Genomic DNA, 18,747 nt, shown 5'->3' on the forward strand with positions numbered 1-18,747 from the left:
GGTTTGTGCAAACACCTAATCTAAGAATACAATCTCCATAATTAATCTCATGGTGCACCTTTCATAGAGAAGCGATGATTGCACACGTAAAATATGCAATAACGCTGGAGAGGTATCTAATGAGGGTTAACATAATGGATGAGGAAAGGGTCGTCATACAGGTGTCCAAGAGTATGCCAAAATGGCTGGTGTAGAAATTGTGGGATAGCAAATTAGCTACTCCTTTACCTAGCAAACACGTGTAGGTTCTCATCATGTATCTTAATCTTTTGTGGATCGTGCTCTCATTGCCAGTATATATGCAATGAAGAAGAACCTATTTCCTTTGAGGAAGCACATGAAAATGATCATTGGATACATGTCATGTAGGATGAGTATGACTCAATCCTAAAAAATGACATTTGGTATTTGGTAGATTTACCTTATGATAAAAAGACCATTGGTACGAAGTGGGTTTATAAGCTAAAGGGTTATGCTCAAGAGAAGGACATATATTATGATGAGACCTTTGCACCCACATCTTATATGACTATGATTAGGTGTATTATTGCATTGTGGTAGTGCATCATGGTTGGAATATACATCAGTTGAATATCAAGACTGCCTTCTTAAATGGTGACTTACATGAGGAGGTTTATATATCTCAACCTCATGGTTTTGTTGAGAAGGGGTGGGAATTTAAAGTATGTAAGTTAAGAAAAGTTTTATATGGCCTTATGCAGGCTCCCAAATCATGGTATGAGAAGATAAACACATACTTGGCCATAAGAAGGCTCCCAAGTTAAGAGAGCTTTATTTGGCCTTAAGTAGGCTCCTAGAGCATGATATGAGAAGATAAACATATACTTGGTTACAAATGGTTTTTATAATAGTCCAACTGAGAAAAGAGAAGTAAAGATTGTTTTTTTTATCATTGTTTTATACATTGATGACATGCTACTCTCACAGGCCCTAATAAGGAGAAGATTTGAGCCTTCAAGGTTGAATCACATGTATCATTTAAGATGACAGATTTGGGCTCATTACATTATTATTTGGGCATACAATTTATACAGCATGATGATGGTATTATGATGTTGCTGTCAAAGTATATACAAAGGCTACTTACATGGTTTGGTCTTGAAGACTGTAAGCATGTTACTACACTAGTAGAGATAGGTGCTAGGCTTAGTCTCTCCAAGATGTAGGTGAACTATTTAATGCATCACTTTATCAAAACAAACTATTGGGTGCCTCGTCTATCGATGTAAAACAAGGCTAGACATTCATGTTCATATCATCACTACATGGAGGATTCCTTTATATGTTCATATCATCACTACATGGATTGATTAGCCACATGATTCCTTTACATGTTCACATCATCACTACATGGAGGATTCCTTTATATGTTCATATCATCACTACATGGATTGATTAGCCACATGATTCCTTTACATGTTCACATCATCACTACAGGGAGGATTTATTAGACTTCGATTTTAGAGGGGGATACATGCCTACAGCCAATGTGCTAGTACTAGACCCCGGTATCCACCCTCATCTAGAGAGCCCTGCTGGCAGTCTAGTCGACAGCCTAGACTTTAGTTTGGGTCATTCATGGAGGATAGGTACCACCATGATCATTTGGAGATCCATTGTCATTAACTCAGTTGGAGATCGTTTTAGGTTTGTATGTACCATTGAGTGCTTATGTGCCTAACACTACCTAGGTGTCCACTTCTGCAGCACAAGTTTAGCATATGGTACCAACAACTACTACCCTCAATCCCTAGAGTAATGTGAACCTAAATAGAGGAGGGTCTAGGAGCAGAATATGCTCTTAGGCCATTGGTGTACAATGAGGTAAAATTGTTTTCTCTTCTAGTTCACCTTCTATTTCTGCTCCTAATGTGTTTTGGAATACTGCACTACCTCAAGCACAAAACCCTCCCACCCAACCCTAGACCATCAAGGTTATAACAAGTAGTGTACCCCCACTTTGGGTGAGATAAGTTATATAAGAAGGCACCCCTCCACTTACATAGCCTACTAGCCATGTGCAAAGATGCCCCTCCACCCACTAGAGGAGGTGCTTTGAATGCTAAGGTAACCATACATCAACTATGAATTAGCTAGACCATAGTACCTTAGCCTAAAGGCTAAATCATCTTAAATGAGGATATGTGACCTTAACCCACTAATGTAGATCACATTTCCAATAAGGAAGGGGTGTTAGAGGAAGAAGCTCTAGATTGAAAAATGGTTAATGGATCTAGTTGTGATGGCAAGGTTAGCCTTTTATTGGTGAGGTTTTAGAGGGAGAGGCTTTGGAGATGGGGAGGTTTCTTGGTTTATTGGCATTGATGATATTAAAGATGGGTTAGAGAGATAATGGTTCCTCAATTACAAGGCTTTCACTTGAGGTTCATGGGGGGTGTGGAGGTAAAGAGTGATGAGGGTGGGGTCTTCAATGTGTGCGGGGGTCTCAATGGGGTGAGGTTTTGGGTTCTTAGGGGTTGATGCAAGAGGTGGTCACAAGGGATGGTTCTTCTTCATCACAAAATAGCACCATTTCTTTTAAACTAGTGCCATAGTTTATTGGTTGGTGTCTCATGTGAAAGGATTGTTCATTAGGATTGTGGTCTTTAGCTAGCCTAAAATCCTCTTATTCTTACACACTAGCATATAAGAATTCCATCTAGTTTTTTAGATCTTGCCAAAGGCTTGGACTACCTTAAAAAAAGGTGCCAATGGATATTTTAACTTTGAGGATAAAAAAGGCAAGGACTTGATAATGTTTTTTTGTTTGTATGTCTTCTTTTTTTGGTGTTGGACTAGGACTTGCAATCGTGTATGGAATTTTAACTTCCTATGTTGGGGGAAGAGGTGCTCTAGAGAATAATATGTGTTGGCCCATAGATGGTTAATTAGACTCCTCTTCAAAATATTTTACAATGACCTCTAGTATTTTCAAGGGTCTTTTATTAAGCTTTGCAGGCATCTCTTTTTTCTTCTAAGGGGTTACTGTAGTCAGCTTGGCCTTTGAGCACATGATAACCATTAGTTAGTGGGGCTCCAATCGTAATGATAGGTGTCATAATCTTTGCCTATGTGTTTTAAGTAATTTTCTTTTTACCACTTTTGGTACAGTTGTCACTTGTTTATGATTGTTTCTATTTTTGTCTCTTTTGAGGTGGAAGCTTTTTTGCATCGAGTTAATCATGTGAGGTGCATTTTTGGTCTTTGCCTCCTTAGAGATTGAGGCCTTTGTAGCTTGTTTTGTTTAACCTGTGGCCTAGTCATTCATTTCAAGGGAATGGTTGTAATATTGACTTCCTGGATGCAAGGGCACTTCCATGGTGGAGTTAGCCACAACTTATAGTTTTTGTATATGTAGTGAATCTATGAGGAGACTGGTTGGCATAGGGGTTGTAGTAACCAAAGTGTTATTGAGACACTTGGTGATAATGTACATGCCTTGACAACGAAAACATTGCAAGGGTAGTCTTTTTGCTAAGGTATTTTCAATTTGAGCATTAAGTGCTAGGGGCAATGAAATTGGTAAATGGCCACATGTTTTTTAAAGGGGGGAGGAGTAGTGGGGAATGTTCTAGAGTGCAGCACAGATTGGGGGACTCTGATGCACATGATCTAGCCCATGATAGGTTTTGGGGGTAGCATTCTAGAGTGCGACACAGGTTGGGGGGAGACTGTGATGCATATGATCTAGCCCATGATAGTTGGCATATAATACAATGGACTTGGTCTCTAGTGGAGGTATTCATCAAGGAGCATTCAAGATCTAGTGTGGATGCATTTATTCTCCAAGAAGTATGTTGGGGGCGGGTGGTTGCTTTAGTACAAGGAGAATCTCTCACCATTCACTTACCTTTTAAATTAGAATTGAACGACATATGCAAATAAATCAACCACCATAGAAAAGTCATGTAAAATAATGAAGAAATCAACACATGACAAAGCTCTCTCTCTCTCTCTCTCTCTCTCTCTCTCTCTCTCTCTCTCTCATGGCTCACCCTAACCCCTGAAACACATCCAACAAGAGAGTACCTACTGGTGAATCGTAATTGTCATGAGTGAGGATATTTCCAATGGCCGAGCTCATAACCCTTGAGGTCTCCAAGCTTTAAAACTCCTTGTTGAGAAGCAATTCCACCGTGCCTCCCGCGAGTGTTGTCACACCGCTGCATTGCACTATGGGTACTTGTCCCTCCTCTCACCTCACATCACTCACACACTCTCACTAGTATGCATTAGAGAGAGAGATTAGTAAGAGGATTAGCAAGAGCAAGACTCTATTGTACAATGGGAGAGTATCCTTGTATTATGAGAGATATTCACTTATATACATGGCCATAAGTGTTCACACTCTTGCCACTTTAGGCTCATAAGAGGCCTAATGCTATTATAATGACTACTCTCATAATATATCCATGAAGTAAATCACTTAGGACTTCATCCTAACTTACTACCACATGCTCTTGAAGCGGGAATTGCCTAAAGTATTCCATCGTACCATTACGAGAACCCATCCAAGTTGTAGCTTTGGATACCATTGCTTCATATCTTAAACGTATGACTTTTGGGTGTATCTACCTTGACTCCTTGATGTAAGATAATAGTGGTAGCTCTTGTTAACCCTAGGAATGGGTTAACATTCCCCCCTTCTTGATGTTGATCGCATCCTCGTGATCGTGTTGAAGACATTTGTGTCGGGAGAATTGACAAACTTGTAGATGGCTTTGATGTTGAGTGACGTTCAATGGTTGTTGTTCCTCCAGAAGGAATAAGAAGGGCAAGTTAGTAAATGAAAAAGTTAGTAGGTTATTGGGAATTCCTAATAGGGTGGGGGGTGGATTTTTTTTTGCGAATGATTGTATTTTTATATTTCAATGAGCATGTTTTTTTTGGCTCACTTTGTTTTTGGCAATCATAAGCAAGGTTACATGTGATTTGTGTTAGTGGGGAAGCTAAGATATGTTAATAATGGAGGAGAGAAGGAAGGATACAGAGGAACGTAGACATAATCATCAGAACAAGATTATGTTTCTCAGTTCCTCATTTGATTCATTGAAGTGACATTTATCATTTGAATATGCCTTTGATGAAGTCCCTTTTCGAGGCAATATTCTTGTCAAATGTTGAGTAGGACATGTTCTTGCATGCTTCTTTCCATGTGCGTTTTATGCTTTTATGTATATTTAAGTGCTCTAATAAAGCACATATATATGAAGTACAAGAATCGAGTCAAATAGACTCTTATTAAGCAGATATATATGAAGTACAAGAATCGAGTCAAATAGACTCGATTCTTGTACTTCTTATATTTAAGTGCTCTAATAAAGCAGATATATATGAAGTACAAGAATCGAGTCAAATAGACTCTTATTAAGCTGCTCCTTTTTGTTGAAGTAGCCGCCCATTGGCGAAACTTGAAATAATTATGTGGACTTGCGAGGCTAAGATATCTTCACTAAGGATTAGAGATCATTGTGTTGTGAAGCTTTTTGTTTGGAGAGGTTTGCAATTTAAAAGAAAGTTCCAGGGGATGGGTTGTACCATTGACCAGGCTTTCGTCCACCATGGCCCCCCAATCATGGAGCAGCTGCTACATTAATTTAGCCAAAAGAATAGTAAGCTATAAGCTTAACAAAAATATAATGGCTATTAAAGATCGTTGGGAGTTGCTTAAGCCGTGAAGTGTTAAGTTGTGAAAGGGTTAGCACGTGAAAGGGCTTAAGCCGTGAAAGGCTTAACACGTGAAGGAGCTTAAGCTGTGAAAGGATTAATTCATGAAAGGGCTTAACCAATGAGAAGCTTAATTCGTGAGAGGGCTTAACTCATGAGACTGTTAATTCGTAAGAGGCTTAACTCATGAGATGCTTAAGCCATGAGATGGCTTAACTCGTGAGATTGTAGGGTTTTACCCTGATGGTTTTTTATTTTAGATGATTCTATGGCTCAGTTAGGGTATTACTTGCGAGCAACAGGTTCTTGTGCACTTATGCTTCACATCCAGCCAGAGGGGTGAAAAGAGCAGTGTGAGCTTATCTTTGATGCACTCATAAGGCTCTGTTGTGCAGATGTAGGTATTGTTTCTTGAATTTGTGGCTCAATTGTTGTTGAGGCAGTAGGTAAGGCTTCTAGGTAGTTGCCAATGGGGTTGATGGAACACACAAGCTCTTGTGTAGGTGCTGTATGCACGAGAGGGGTTGAGTGATTCACCTGGTGTTGCTTGGGTTTCCATTTTTTGAACTTTAGGTGAAGCTGTTGGGGTTAAAGTTGGGGGCGAGGCTATCTTCACTTTGTTTGATTTTGGCAACCATATGATGGGAATACCATCATAGTATCCTGGTTGTTGAAGCATGTACATAGGCGCCCATATTTGATGAACATTATAAATTGGTTTGATGCTTTTGGTGATGAGGCTTCTTTCTTTGTGCAAGCTTAGGGGACCTTTTGGTTTGCTTGGGAACCCAAGCTTTGTTATTTCCTTTGTAGTACCCTTGTGCTTAATCTTTTCGGTATCCACACTTGTTGATATGTTGGAGTTCTTTGAGGAACTCTGAAAGATCCCTGTCCCCACCGCGCAATGAATTCTGGGGTGCTTTAGCAGCAGAAGTAACACTTCTTGCATGGCGCAGGGTCCCTCACTCGGGGCTCGCCTGGAAAGCACGGGCGCGATTCCTCTAGGATATTTTTACTCTAACGTAGTCAAGAGCCTTAACTAACTGAACTGATATGACTGAACCCGTAAGTCCCATAGTCAGATCAAGGAAAAGACTTGCACTTGGATCATAGAGACCAACACTTTTTTCCTCATTGAGAGGCACAGCCGTTGATTCTTTTCCATAGAACAATTTTTATCCCAAACTTTTTTCATCTATCATATCATAACAGAATTGAGTCTCATTTTAGGGATCCATAAGTCCAGCCTAACCCCATCCAGTCCCATGGGTTAGCCAACTACCCCACGACTGTAGTGATGGGATCCAATTAGGAATTTGGTTAGGTTTTGTCCCGGGTACCAGGGAAAAGAGTTCCCAAGCAAATTCAAAGCTGGTCACACCACTTACACACCCAATATGAAATTGCCTTTTTCACAGATTCAGATGTCTTTAAAACAATCATTTAATGAAATCATAGTGTCACTGATCATAATTCTCCAAAATATCCGGTTGAATCCTAATTTCCACTCATTCCTTCATCGGTGAACCTATGGAATCATTGGTAACCAGAACGCTCACCACCTGTCCACTCAGGGGCCTTTTCGATAGTTTCTAGCTCATAGTACCTGGTAATATATTCACTTATAAAAATCAAGATGGAATCTCCGTTGAAGATCAGCAAGATCAACCAATAGATCCATATAAAAGAGCCATGGACTCATTCGTTAAGGGCCAGCAAGGTCAATCAACCAGATCCATGCCCGGTTTCAGAAAACAACTCTTACTCCTTGTTCCAATATCTTCCCCGATGCACGTGAGGGCATCTTCAGCGACCCAGCGCCCGAGCACCGTATGGTCAGCACCCTCTAGGATCCTTCGAAGGTCACCTAGCGCTTCACTCATAGGCCGCTTCCTTGGTCCCTCATCCACTGTACCGGAAGCTCACCATTTAAATCGAATCGAGGCTGGTCAAGACCTCGGCCGACCTTGCTATGCGAGACGTCCTCCGTTGACTCTCCGTCAGCTATTGTAACTTTATCAGTTAGGTCTCCACGACCTCATTCACAAACTTATAAACTAGCAAAAACCAGTAGATCAATATCCAGAAATTATACTCTGAGATTCAATTTGTCTGGGAGTTTGGGGAACCCATAAATTATTGCATATGCCCAAAAAAACCTTATTAATCATATCGAAACCCTTACAAGGTGCAGAATATCAAACTCAGGGAAACCAATGATAGGAATCTATCAAGAATTCAAATATTACACCTTGCATGATATGGGTCTCAACATGATTGACCCAATATATCATGCATGGCCGAGTAGCCCATGAGTTACAGACATGAGCATCAATGTATTTGGCCAACAATTATGCTATACTATAAAGAAACCAGCCTTCAAGGGTACATGGCATGCAACATTATGTATTCAACGAGTAAAAACCAGGCGATTAATGTCCAGAAATCACAATTCACATGCAACTCACTCTCATTGAATGCGTATTTTTTGGGGTTTTCGTTGTAGTGTGAATGTCCCCAAATTGCGGCCCCTCATGCGATTTTTAACCAAGGCATACTTTACCATTGATAATAGCTAATACAATGTGAAATGTGTGTTTTGTGTTTGTGTGCAAAGAGGGAAAAAAATAAATTTTTGTGATAGATGAGTAGTGTGTGTGTGTGTGTGTGTGTGTGTGTGTGTGTGTGTGAGAGAGAGAGAGAGAGAGAGAGAGAGAGAGAGAGAGAGAGAGAGAGAGAGAGAGAATTTCTATGTATGTGAGAGTATGTCAGCTCGGAGAGAGTGTGCATTTGTATTAATGCATGTGAGAGAGAGAGAGAGAGAGAGAGAGAGAGAATTTCTATGTATGTGAGAGTATGTCAGCTCGGAGAGAGTGTGCATTTATATTAATGCATGTGCAATTGTGTACATGTGTGTGTATGTGTGCACGCGCACATGTGTGTGCGTGCATATACGCATGTATGCACACGTGTGTGTGTGTGTGTGTGTGTGTGTGTTTTCAGTCATCTACATTAGCAGTCACAAAAAATCCAAGAACCTTATCCAACTTGACCAATAAAAACGTTAAACATGATTATATAACAATAGATTTGTATACAATAACCATGTTACAAGTAAGTGGAGCCAATGACTCCATTAATTGGAAAATTTTCTTGGTGTAGAGCATAAACCTGAAAATATTTTAAGAGAATAGATCGTGTTACCTGCATCCATCCAAAGAGACAAACAAAGAGTTAGTCCGTGTGTGTCTTGCAGGTGTCATAGGACCTATCACGTGTTATAGATATCACCCAAAATAGCCTATGGTTTATGTAGTAATGGGATCAACTCCCTTGATATGTCTAGGATATAGTATCATCCCAAAGTAAAGGAATAAATCAAAATTGGAAGATAATTGGCTACCTAGTGATTTCTATAAAGAGATCCAATATTATTTCCTACTATATGAAAGAAAACTAGCTTCTCAATAATCCCAAAGAACCAATAGATATCTCCTATCATATTAGCAGAAGCTAAACAAATTGAATTTATATGTTACAACTTATCAAGGTATAAGCACTCGGGTATCTCCAAAGATAATCCCTAGAAATACCATAACAATCCACATATGGTTCAGAGAATTGGTAGTCATGTTAATATCGTATTAGGAGATCTTTTTGCATAAATTCAGAAAGCAACCTAGATGTACCAAAAAATCATTGCCACTACATAGTAGTAGTGTTATGATTCTAAAGGTGGCATCCAAGCGACCCTGTTTCGACTGAACAAGAGAAGCTATAGATATTCTCATGTGCACACGACATTCCCTCCTCTAATTAAACCGAGGGTTAATATCTAAGTTTGGGAGTTACATTGGCAAATTCTTCGGCCTATATCAAATGTAGTTGATTCCTAAAAAATAAAATTTCGAGAGTCAACGTTATGTGAGCTATGATATATCTGTTTATTGAATCAACATTAAGTACCACCAACCATGCATGATCGGGTGTAAAGAAATGATATTCTTTACATATAAGCCTATTAAAAATATATTGGGCATCGTAGATTAAAGAAAAAGTAGTGCAAAACCTTATCTTATTGGTGTTCTGTGTCAATCCTTGTGAATGAGAGATTGGGGCATAATTAGCTAAGGATAGATTTCCATATGCCTAGAGGGGGGTAAAGGCCACATGTTAGGAAAGGAGAGAGAGAGAGAGAGAGAGAGAGAGAGAGAGAGAGAGGTGTAGGGGTATATTGAGAGAAGAAAACTTAAATAAATCATATGATACAAAATATAAAGATATGTAATAATAAGTATATAATATATATAGAATCCGAATATATATAATAACAATATGTAAATATATGATAAGTAAGGATGTATAGTGTGTATATATAAAATACATTAATGTAAATAAGAAAACTAAAGACATATATATAGTAAATATATCATAATATATAATCAATAAATAAAAATAGACAAAATAATAAAACTAAAAATATATGTAATAAATATACAATAATAACATAATAATGATATATAAATCAATATACATATAATAAAAATATTATATTAGTACTATTATATATAAACACATTCACACACGTATATGTACACATACACACAATCACACACTTGTATGGAGAGGGAGATGTGAAAAGGAGACAATTTCTATGTGTGAGAGTGTATGCAAGATGAGTGTGAGAAGAGAGAGTGCATGTGCACATGTATGTGTGTGAGAGAGGGTTGTATCTGTGCACGTGACACAAACATACAGAGAATGCAAGATGAGTGTGAAGAGAGAGTGCATGTGCACATGTATGTGTGTGAGAGAGGGTTGTATCTGTGCACGTGACACAAACATAGAGAGAATGCATGTGAGAGAGACACACAAAGATATGCATCTATGTAAGTCACACATAGACACATACACACACATGTACACATGCATACACAAGTACACACACAATACCATACAAGCACATATACACATGCATAGATACATACACAGGGACGCAATTGCACACTTGCATAGCACATATGTATGCAAGCAAAAACTTGATGGCGCAACAAGGCACAGGTCACCTACTTGTCCATCATCAAAATACAGACCAGCTAACTGTGATAGCATAGGATCATACTCCACCTGAAACCCAGTTGTCGCTAACATGGAGAACTCTCTTCTTCTTGCAATCACATGCATCCACTGCAACATTTATTGACTGCTGCCTAGCAAAGAGACTGCAAGATGTTAAAGCAGCTTTTGCGGGAGACATGACTATTGGCACGCTTGGGTAGAAAAGAGCTCGCAAAGGCTTCTCACTATTGGTCGGAAGGTGTGAGGATTGCCTTCCTCCCTTGGGAATGATAGTCCTTGCCCCTCGAGCCCGAATAGGGCATGAACAATGAGCACTACGTGGAGAACGTTTCTTGACGATTACCTACCTACCTGCCTTAGGTGTATTGGACCTCGCCTGCAAGCCCAAGTAGGGGAACACAATCACCTAGATGGGTCATGGCTTCATCTCCCTCCATTTCGAAAGGTAGCTAAAGGCTCTTGATGAAGTGGCCAAACCAGCAGCAAGTGCTTAACTTTACCCCTCGTATTATCTCTGCAGAGGCTTGCCATGAATGCTACGCTCAAAAAGCTTACTCGAGGCCTTCACAAAATAGACAGACACAGAAAAGGCTATGGAGTCCGATCACTCTCACAGGGTAATGCCTCTGAGATTATAGCTCAAGCTTCGGTAAATTTTCAAGATGCTTCTTTCATCTGCAATCAGCGCCTACTGCTGAATAATCGGCCACAACAGTTTTGCTTACAAACAGGCTTGCAATAGCAGCTCGGGACTGTCTAAATGGCCAGGCAAGTATGTAAAACTGAGAATGGGAAGGTAGTGCTGTCCAAGGTGACCCCTCTCTAGCAAAGCTTTTTGTGTTCCTTTGTATATGCCCTCTGATTCATGAACTGCTGTTTCTACCTCCGTTTCCTGCTAATGAGACAGGCTTGTAAGTCCAAACTCCATATGCAAATCTACTGATCCACCCTGAAGATACTATTTTTCTTCCCTCCCTGCCAATCTATGCTTCTTCAAAGGTCAGTGAACCAGGGTAGTCCTTGGCATATCGAGCCCCAAGCATTCCGTTGACCAAAAAACAGAAAGAATTACAATAGCATAGAGCTGTTAATTTGAATGTGCCGAAGGATTCATGCAATTCAATACAGCATAAGCTAACACTTTGATTATGTAATGAAGCAATAGCTTCAATAGTTTAGGTTTTACACATGTAAATGGGCCCATGGGTCAAAAGGTCAGGGTTACTATAAATAGGACCTTGGACACATGGATAGAACCTTTTGTCACTTTTACTAATTTTGGACATTTCATTGTACTTTTGGCTCTTACTATGGAGAGGACCATCTATGGTCGAGGCTCATGGCTAGCTATCAAGCCATCCTCTTGATGAGAGGTTAACACACTTAGGCCATTGTATATCTTTCTCTATTCTACATACACATATGGATTCTCTCTCTTATTCATCTTTTGCTACAATGCTTGGGAATACTAATTTCATGTGTAATGGATGCTAGAAATTATATTTCATGTGTTTGAATCCATCTTTAACTCTAGATCCATCTCATTCCATTTGGTATCAGAGCCTTGATTTTGATCCACTTTCAAGGTTTTTGGTGCATGAGATTGGTATTTCTTGATGGATTTTTGTAGTTTTTGGGATTCTTGAGGTTTTTGTGCTTAATCTTGATTAATTTTTTATTAATCTTGTGAGATTAGTAGGGTTGAGGCTTGCTTATGGATTTTCAAGTGATTTTTTAGGAGATTTATTCAAATTGGATCAGATTTTGGGACGGATAGACCAAAATTGGAGAAAAATTTGAATTAATCACTTGTTAATCACTATATTAATGATGATTATGAATTTGTGCTTCATCCTCAATCTTTCCACCACCATTGCTCCTAAATCTTGCACCGTTTTGCTTCCATTTTGTGGGGCTTTGATAGAGCTTGATGAGAGGATTAGAATGAGTACCACAGTAAGTGAGAATTTCTGAAATTTTCTGCACATTATCTCTTCTTCTTCCTCATTTTCATGAAACCCTAGGAAGGGTAGCCATTAGACTTAATTGTCACTAGCTTCTTCATTCACCTTCTTTCCGCAGATCAGGCTTCCCTTTCATCATAGTGGCCATTACCATATAATCGACACATCAGCAGCAGCAGGCCGTCTATTTGAGACGACCTTTCACACCTTTGATAGAGATCACATACAGGTTCTTGGCACCTGAGTTATCCGCGCAATTGACAACGGCGCCCATAGGCAGACCAAGAGACATCCGAAACTTGTTGCCAGAAGAGCCTCCGCGCCCTCGTTTCGACATGGCTGCTTCACTCGAAGATTTACGAGCGCCCTCGTTTCGACATGGCCGCTTCACTCGAAGATTTACGAGCGCCCTCGTTTCGATATGGCCGCTTCACTCGAAGATTTACGAGCGCGCAGAGGTACTATGGAGAAGGAGCAAGGGCAATGGTGGTGATTTCTTGGACATTCTTGGTGCTATTCTTGGCTATGGTGAGCTTCCAAAAATAGAGAACAAAGTCTTCACAAATAGAGGCATTTAAGCAATTTTCTTCATCAAGATCAATCAATGGCGATTCTAAATGCTTCATGGTAAGTGGCTATCCAACATTTTTCATAAATTCAAGCTTCCATTACAATCAAGGGCAAGTTTGGGAATTCCATTTGTGAAAAGTCCTAAATTACAGAAATTAGGGTTTCCTACATGCTAAAAATGGGAGTACATAGCAAACTATTTGCTCTCATTTGCCATTGAGCCACATGTGGGATGCCTTCTTGAAGATTTTTATGATCAATGCAAGAGTTCATGCCCTTATCATGAATCTATGGCTTACCATAATCCATTGGGATGCCATTGACCATTAGAGAAGGAAAATCTTCATCAATTGATTGGCATTATGCATGCACATGAATGCAATGAATGTGATTCTATGCATTGGAAGGGTTATGGAACCCATGAATGAGCTTTTGACACCAATTTTGCATTGATATGACACATATTCTCATATCCTTGAGCATTGCAAAGTGGTATTGGATGCCATTGAACCACTTATAGCCATTTCAATGCTATGTGGAGTCACATGGAATGTGAACATACATAAGAGATTGTGGATTGAGCTATTGGTCTTGCTTACCCTCACATGCAATTGTTGTGGTGATTGGAATGGAGTGGTTTTGTTGGATGGATGGAAGATTCACAAGACTTGATTCAAAAGCATGAGTCCATGCTCTTTGGTTATAATGAATGATTTGTAAAAGGACATGAGTCATGCCATGTGGTTTTAAATAATCTTCCTTGCTCTTACATTCAAGCAAAGCACACCACCACATCACAATTGTTCTCACAACTTTTCATTCCTAGCATCTAGTATGTTGTGAGGGTAACTCGAGCATTGGAGGAGAGACCCGGGGGGGAGAGAAGCATGGCTTGGAGATTTCCAAATATCATTACTCATGAAGGATGCATTTTCCGTGGATATTTGAGATGCCCATGTGAAAGTATTTTGTTTTGATGGGCAGAATTTTGATCATACAAGTCATTTGACGGTTATGCATGGACATGATGTTTTGCATTCGGAAAACCATGATCTTATTCTTCCATATGACGTTGGTATGGTTATCCACATGAGGCATACTTAGGATCCAAGTGGCATTTATGAGATTTTACCATGTCTCATTCCATATGGTCCGAGTACTCTATTGGTTTTCATGATAATGGACATATAGATCATTTTACCATTTGATCTGGGAGACTACATCATTCTCGGATCACTCTTGTCATGCGGTGCCTTACTCGAAGAATGCTTATGCCTTGGTTAGCATGTTTGGCCATTTGTCCTTGGATACAAATCATTATAAATGGTCTCTTCATTACCTACCTCTCGTATGATCGTATTGTTATATCTAGGTTTCATCCTCGAAACCTTTGTGGGAAGAGATGGTTTGTAATGAAGCAATAGCTTCAGTAGCTTAGGTTTTACATATGTAAATGGGCCCATGGGTCAAAAGGTCAAGGTTACTATAAATAGAACCTTGGACACATGGATAGAACCTTTTGTCACTTTTACTAATTTTGGACATTCCATTGTACCTTTGGCTCCTACTATGGAGATGGCCATCTATGATCAAGGCATGGCTAGCTATCAAGCCATCCTCTTGGTAAGAGGTTAACACACTTAGGCCATTGTGTATCTTTCTCTATTTTACACACACATGGATTCTCTCTCTTATTCATCTTTTGCTATGATGCTTGGGAATACTAATTCCATGTGTAATGGATGCTCAGAAGCCATATTTCATGTGTTTGAATCCATCTTTTGCTATGATGCTTGGGAATACTAATTCCATGTGTAATGGATGCTAGAAGCCATATTTCATGTGTTTGAATCCATCTTTAACTCTAGATCCATTCCAGATTACTACAAACTACAGAAAATAAATTGCAAGAAAGAGGCTTAGACTATGCTTAGTTGCACACATTTAAGAATTAAAGGTGGTTAAACTATACATGGTTGCACACAATCAAGAATAAAGTCTTCAAAACAAAACTGTGTTTATTTGAAGAGGGAGCCAAACTGTACATGATAGTAAGTCATATTGATGGACCTGCCCATTTGTTGGCACGTGATGAGGTGCCCAGGCCATGTATATACAAAAGAAAAGGGGTAGACACAAAGGGCCCTTTGTCCCTATTTCAAGCTACATGTAAGCATTTAGCTAACTAATTTTATATTTATCTTTGGATGCTGGCTTATGATGGAGAAGGCAGTGATCCACTCAGAATAACCACTTGCAGAAACGACCCAGACAACAGGATATGCATGTCCCTCCACTGTAGCAATTCTTAGAACTGGGATTTGTCAATGTTATCAAAATATGGGTGATGAAGGGCTTCTTTGGCAGTGATTCTCTTGGATGGATCATACTGTAGCATTCTCTGCAAAAATGGGTCAGAAAAAGAAACCATCAGGCTTCTCTTAATTCGTATTTGGCCCATTAGAAATGCTTCAGCAGAATCGTCTCAGCTGTATATATTAACTGGATACATTAGCTCTACCAGGGGCACGTGCACACACTTACAGAAAGAAGATCTATTCCATCTGTGTCAAGGTCGGGCACTAGTTTGGACAGCTTCTGTGGTTGCCATTGGGGGTATGCATGCCAATCCCTCAACTTGCTCACTCCAGGCCACATTTTCTCATTAGGAGTCCCTAGCAATCTTTACAGGTCAAGTTTGAAACCATCAGTATTTGACACATACACTTGAAAGCAACAATTGTAAAGAACTGGTTTGGCATGAAATAGGCTGACATTCTTTTAGAATCAAAACATGACTACCTCTTTAACTTCAATGTCTTTACAGACATCTCTCCTGCACATCGGACAGGCAGGGGCAGGGGATCTGAGGGATGGTATCATTTCAAAAGCAGGGTTTATGTCTGTAAAGACCCGACCCTCGGATAGCGGCCCCGAATGTTTTGTGAACAAAAATCACTCTCAGATATAATTCATAGCCCCTAGCAAATCAGAGCCTACAATGACATTTATCGTTCTCATTAAAACCCATTTATTGAAATTGTACCTGAATATGTGAAGAAGCTGCTGGAGCTCAGAATCTCCTGGAAAAAGTGGCTTCTTGCAGACAAGCTCAGCTGCAACATGCAGTTAAGCGTAGAGTGAGCAAGATCACACTTCTGAACTTTATGTATGCAAGTTCAGCTGCAACATGTAGTTAAGCATCTAGTAAGCAATCAATACAAGATCACACTTCTGAAATTTATGTATGCATGTATGAATGCATCAGAAAAAGTGTGGCATTACCAAAAATGCATCCAATAGACCAGATATCAACTGGAGTTGAGTAGTGTGTGGCTCCCAGCAGCACCTCAGGTGCCCGATACCATAAAGTCACGACCTGCACCATTCATAGCTGTAAGCAATTCACTAAGTCGAGCCAAATGGGCCACCCATTGTTGTAATGCAACACATACTTCACCTCATGAGTATAGCTTTTCAAAGGCACAGTAAAGGCTCTGCTGAGCCCTAGATCACCAATCTTTAAAAGCCCATTTTTCTTGTCCAGAAGCAAGTTCTGAGGTTTAAGATCTCTACAAAATGATCTGAATAAGAATCACTCTTCCCTTAAGACCTACCTGAATTAGATGTTTCCTTACATTCGACAAAACTTACCTGTGCATTACTCCATGGCTGTGACAGTAGGCGACTCCTTTGCACAGCTGGTACATGAGATGCTGCATCCCAGCAAAAATAATGATAGTAGGGTTGTGCTGAATCTTCGTAGGTTCAGAAGCCAAATTTTACATGGACTGAGTAGACCTTTAAACTTCAACGAACAGTGCTGAACTGGTTCCTATGTCATGAGAAGAAGGAAGATAGATACAAACCTTGACATCTGCAGGTGGAATGGGACCACTGCCATGCTCATCAATATACTTCTTGAGATCCGAATCTAGGTACTCAAAAATAAGATATAGTAGAGGCTTTCCCTTCTTGGCGACATGCTCCACACACAACAGCCTGCGAGGTTGAGAACCATTTTCATGTTATCTGTTGAAATTTAGTAAAACCTGAATTTCTGGTTCTGTTTCAGTACCAAAACAACCAACATTGCCTATTTCCTAAGAGTGCAAGCATGACTGTGGAATGCATACGCATGATGTTGCATGCATCTGGATGTTTCTTGGAGCATAAATTAGTATCTTTTACTGTTGCAAAGTGAGGGTTATGATGTCTGCGGATAATTCATAAAAAGGAGCATCATATTTGGAGGCACGACAATAGACAGCAGCCTAAGACAACACATGTCAACAACTTGAAATTTTTAAAGTAAAAAGTCATCTGGCTATCAATATTTGAAATATTGAAGTAGTTCTAATCCCAAGATTATGTTGAGGAAAATCCAAAATTTCCTGAATTCTTAAAACCATAGTTGTGGGATCTCCTACTTCTATTATCACAAACGAAATCCTAACCAGATCTCCTGAGGAAATTTCGCCATAGATGAAAACCTATGTGATTATATCCTTCAGGCTTCCTATGTCCCTAGATTTTCATGTGATCATGCTCATCGAAGGAGATAAAACCTAGAGAGGGTTATCAGGAAACATGATGTAGATGCTCTGCAATCCTGCTACCATAGCTGAAACCCCAGACACGGATAATTACACCCTCTAATGCCCGTGTTTCTGTTGCTATAGCCCTTAAACCCTAGGAGAAAAGACAGGAAACAGAAATGAGCATGGAAACGGCACCAACCTGACGATATAGATGCTCTGGGAGAGCATCTGCAGGAGGGAGACCTCGCGGAGAGTGGTGGAGGGAACTCCTTCTTCGTCTTTGTCGAGGCGCGTCTTCTTCAGGGCCACGAGGCGGCCAGAGCGCCTGTCGCGAGCCTTATACACCTTGCCGTAGGTTCCCTCTCCCACCTTCTCCAGCTTCTCGTAGCGCTCCATGTCTCTGCACGCAGGAACCTCGTCCGCTGTAGTGGCAGGTCTCTTCTCTCTGGATGCAACATGGTAATTTTGGCGCCATTAAAATTCAAATTCAAATTTGATACGGTCGACCGCTAGCGATTAGACCATTTGGCATTCAAATTCGAATTCAAATTTGATACGGTCGACAAACGCTGTGATGGCCTTTGCAAGGGGGGGTACACACACACACCGAAACCACTGCTTCATTAATAAAAGTAATGTTCATTCATAGCTATCACAGAGTGGGACAGCTACGACTCGGATCAGAAACAATGGAAAAAGTTAAAACATCTCGAGCTGCGGAAAAGATAGCTCTCCAAGATCAGAAGAATCTTTGAGAGACTAGTAAAGTGATCTACAGAAGAAGGAAAAAGGGTCAACATAAACAATGAAAAAAAGCAGCTGATTTCGGACATGGTAGATGGTCCATCATGCCTAGAATCTCATCCAATCCAGAAAGACTACATAAGCTATCAATGGTGGAGAGA

General features: G+C 40.0%; 1 protein-coding gene across 1 annotated transcript; it reads right to left on the minus strand.

The window, feature by feature from the left end:
* Nucleotides 1-15,231: 15,231 nt before the first annotated feature.
* Nucleotides 15,232-18,291, minus strand: LOC147633130 (cyclin-dependent kinase B1-1-like). Its single transcript, XM_086806143.1, has 8 exons — nucleotides 18,042-18,291; nucleotides 17,171-17,303; nucleotides 16,956-17,017; nucleotides 16,762-16,873; nucleotides 16,587-16,680; nucleotides 16,348-16,417; nucleotides 15,846-15,984; nucleotides 15,232-15,702 (listed from the first exon to the last, which is right to left on the minus strand). The coding sequence occupies exons 1-8, from the start codon at nucleotides 18,236-18,238 to the stop codon at nucleotides 15,610-15,612; spliced, it is 900 nt and encodes a 299-aa protein (XP_086662269.1). The 5' UTR covers nucleotides 18,239-18,291; the 3' UTR covers nucleotides 15,232-15,609.
* Nucleotides 18,292-18,747: the final 456 nt, after the last annotated feature.

Source organism: Cibotium barometz, chromosome 12 (assembly GCF_041138505.1).
Source record: "Cibotium barometz isolate CiBa-2024 chromosome 12, ASM4113850v1, whole genome shotgun sequence".
In the NCBI taxonomy this organism is placed as follows: Eukaryota; Viridiplantae; Streptophyta; class Polypodiopsida; order Cyatheales; family Cibotiaceae; genus Cibotium; species Cibotium barometz.

Coding starts and splice junctions, on each gene's coding strand:
- LOC147633130 (XM_086806143.1), bottom strand. CDS start 18,238: ATGGAGCGCTACGAGAAGCTGGAGAAGGTGGGAGAGGGAACCTACGGC. Junction 16,418..16,586: donor GTCTATTGGATGCATTTTTG/GTAATGCCACAC, acceptor TGCATGTTGCAG/CTGAGCTTGTCTGCAAGAAG. Junction 15,703..15,845: donor ATGGAATAGATCTTCTTTCT/GTAAGTGTGTGC, acceptor CCATTTTTGCAG/AGAATGCTACAGTATGATCC.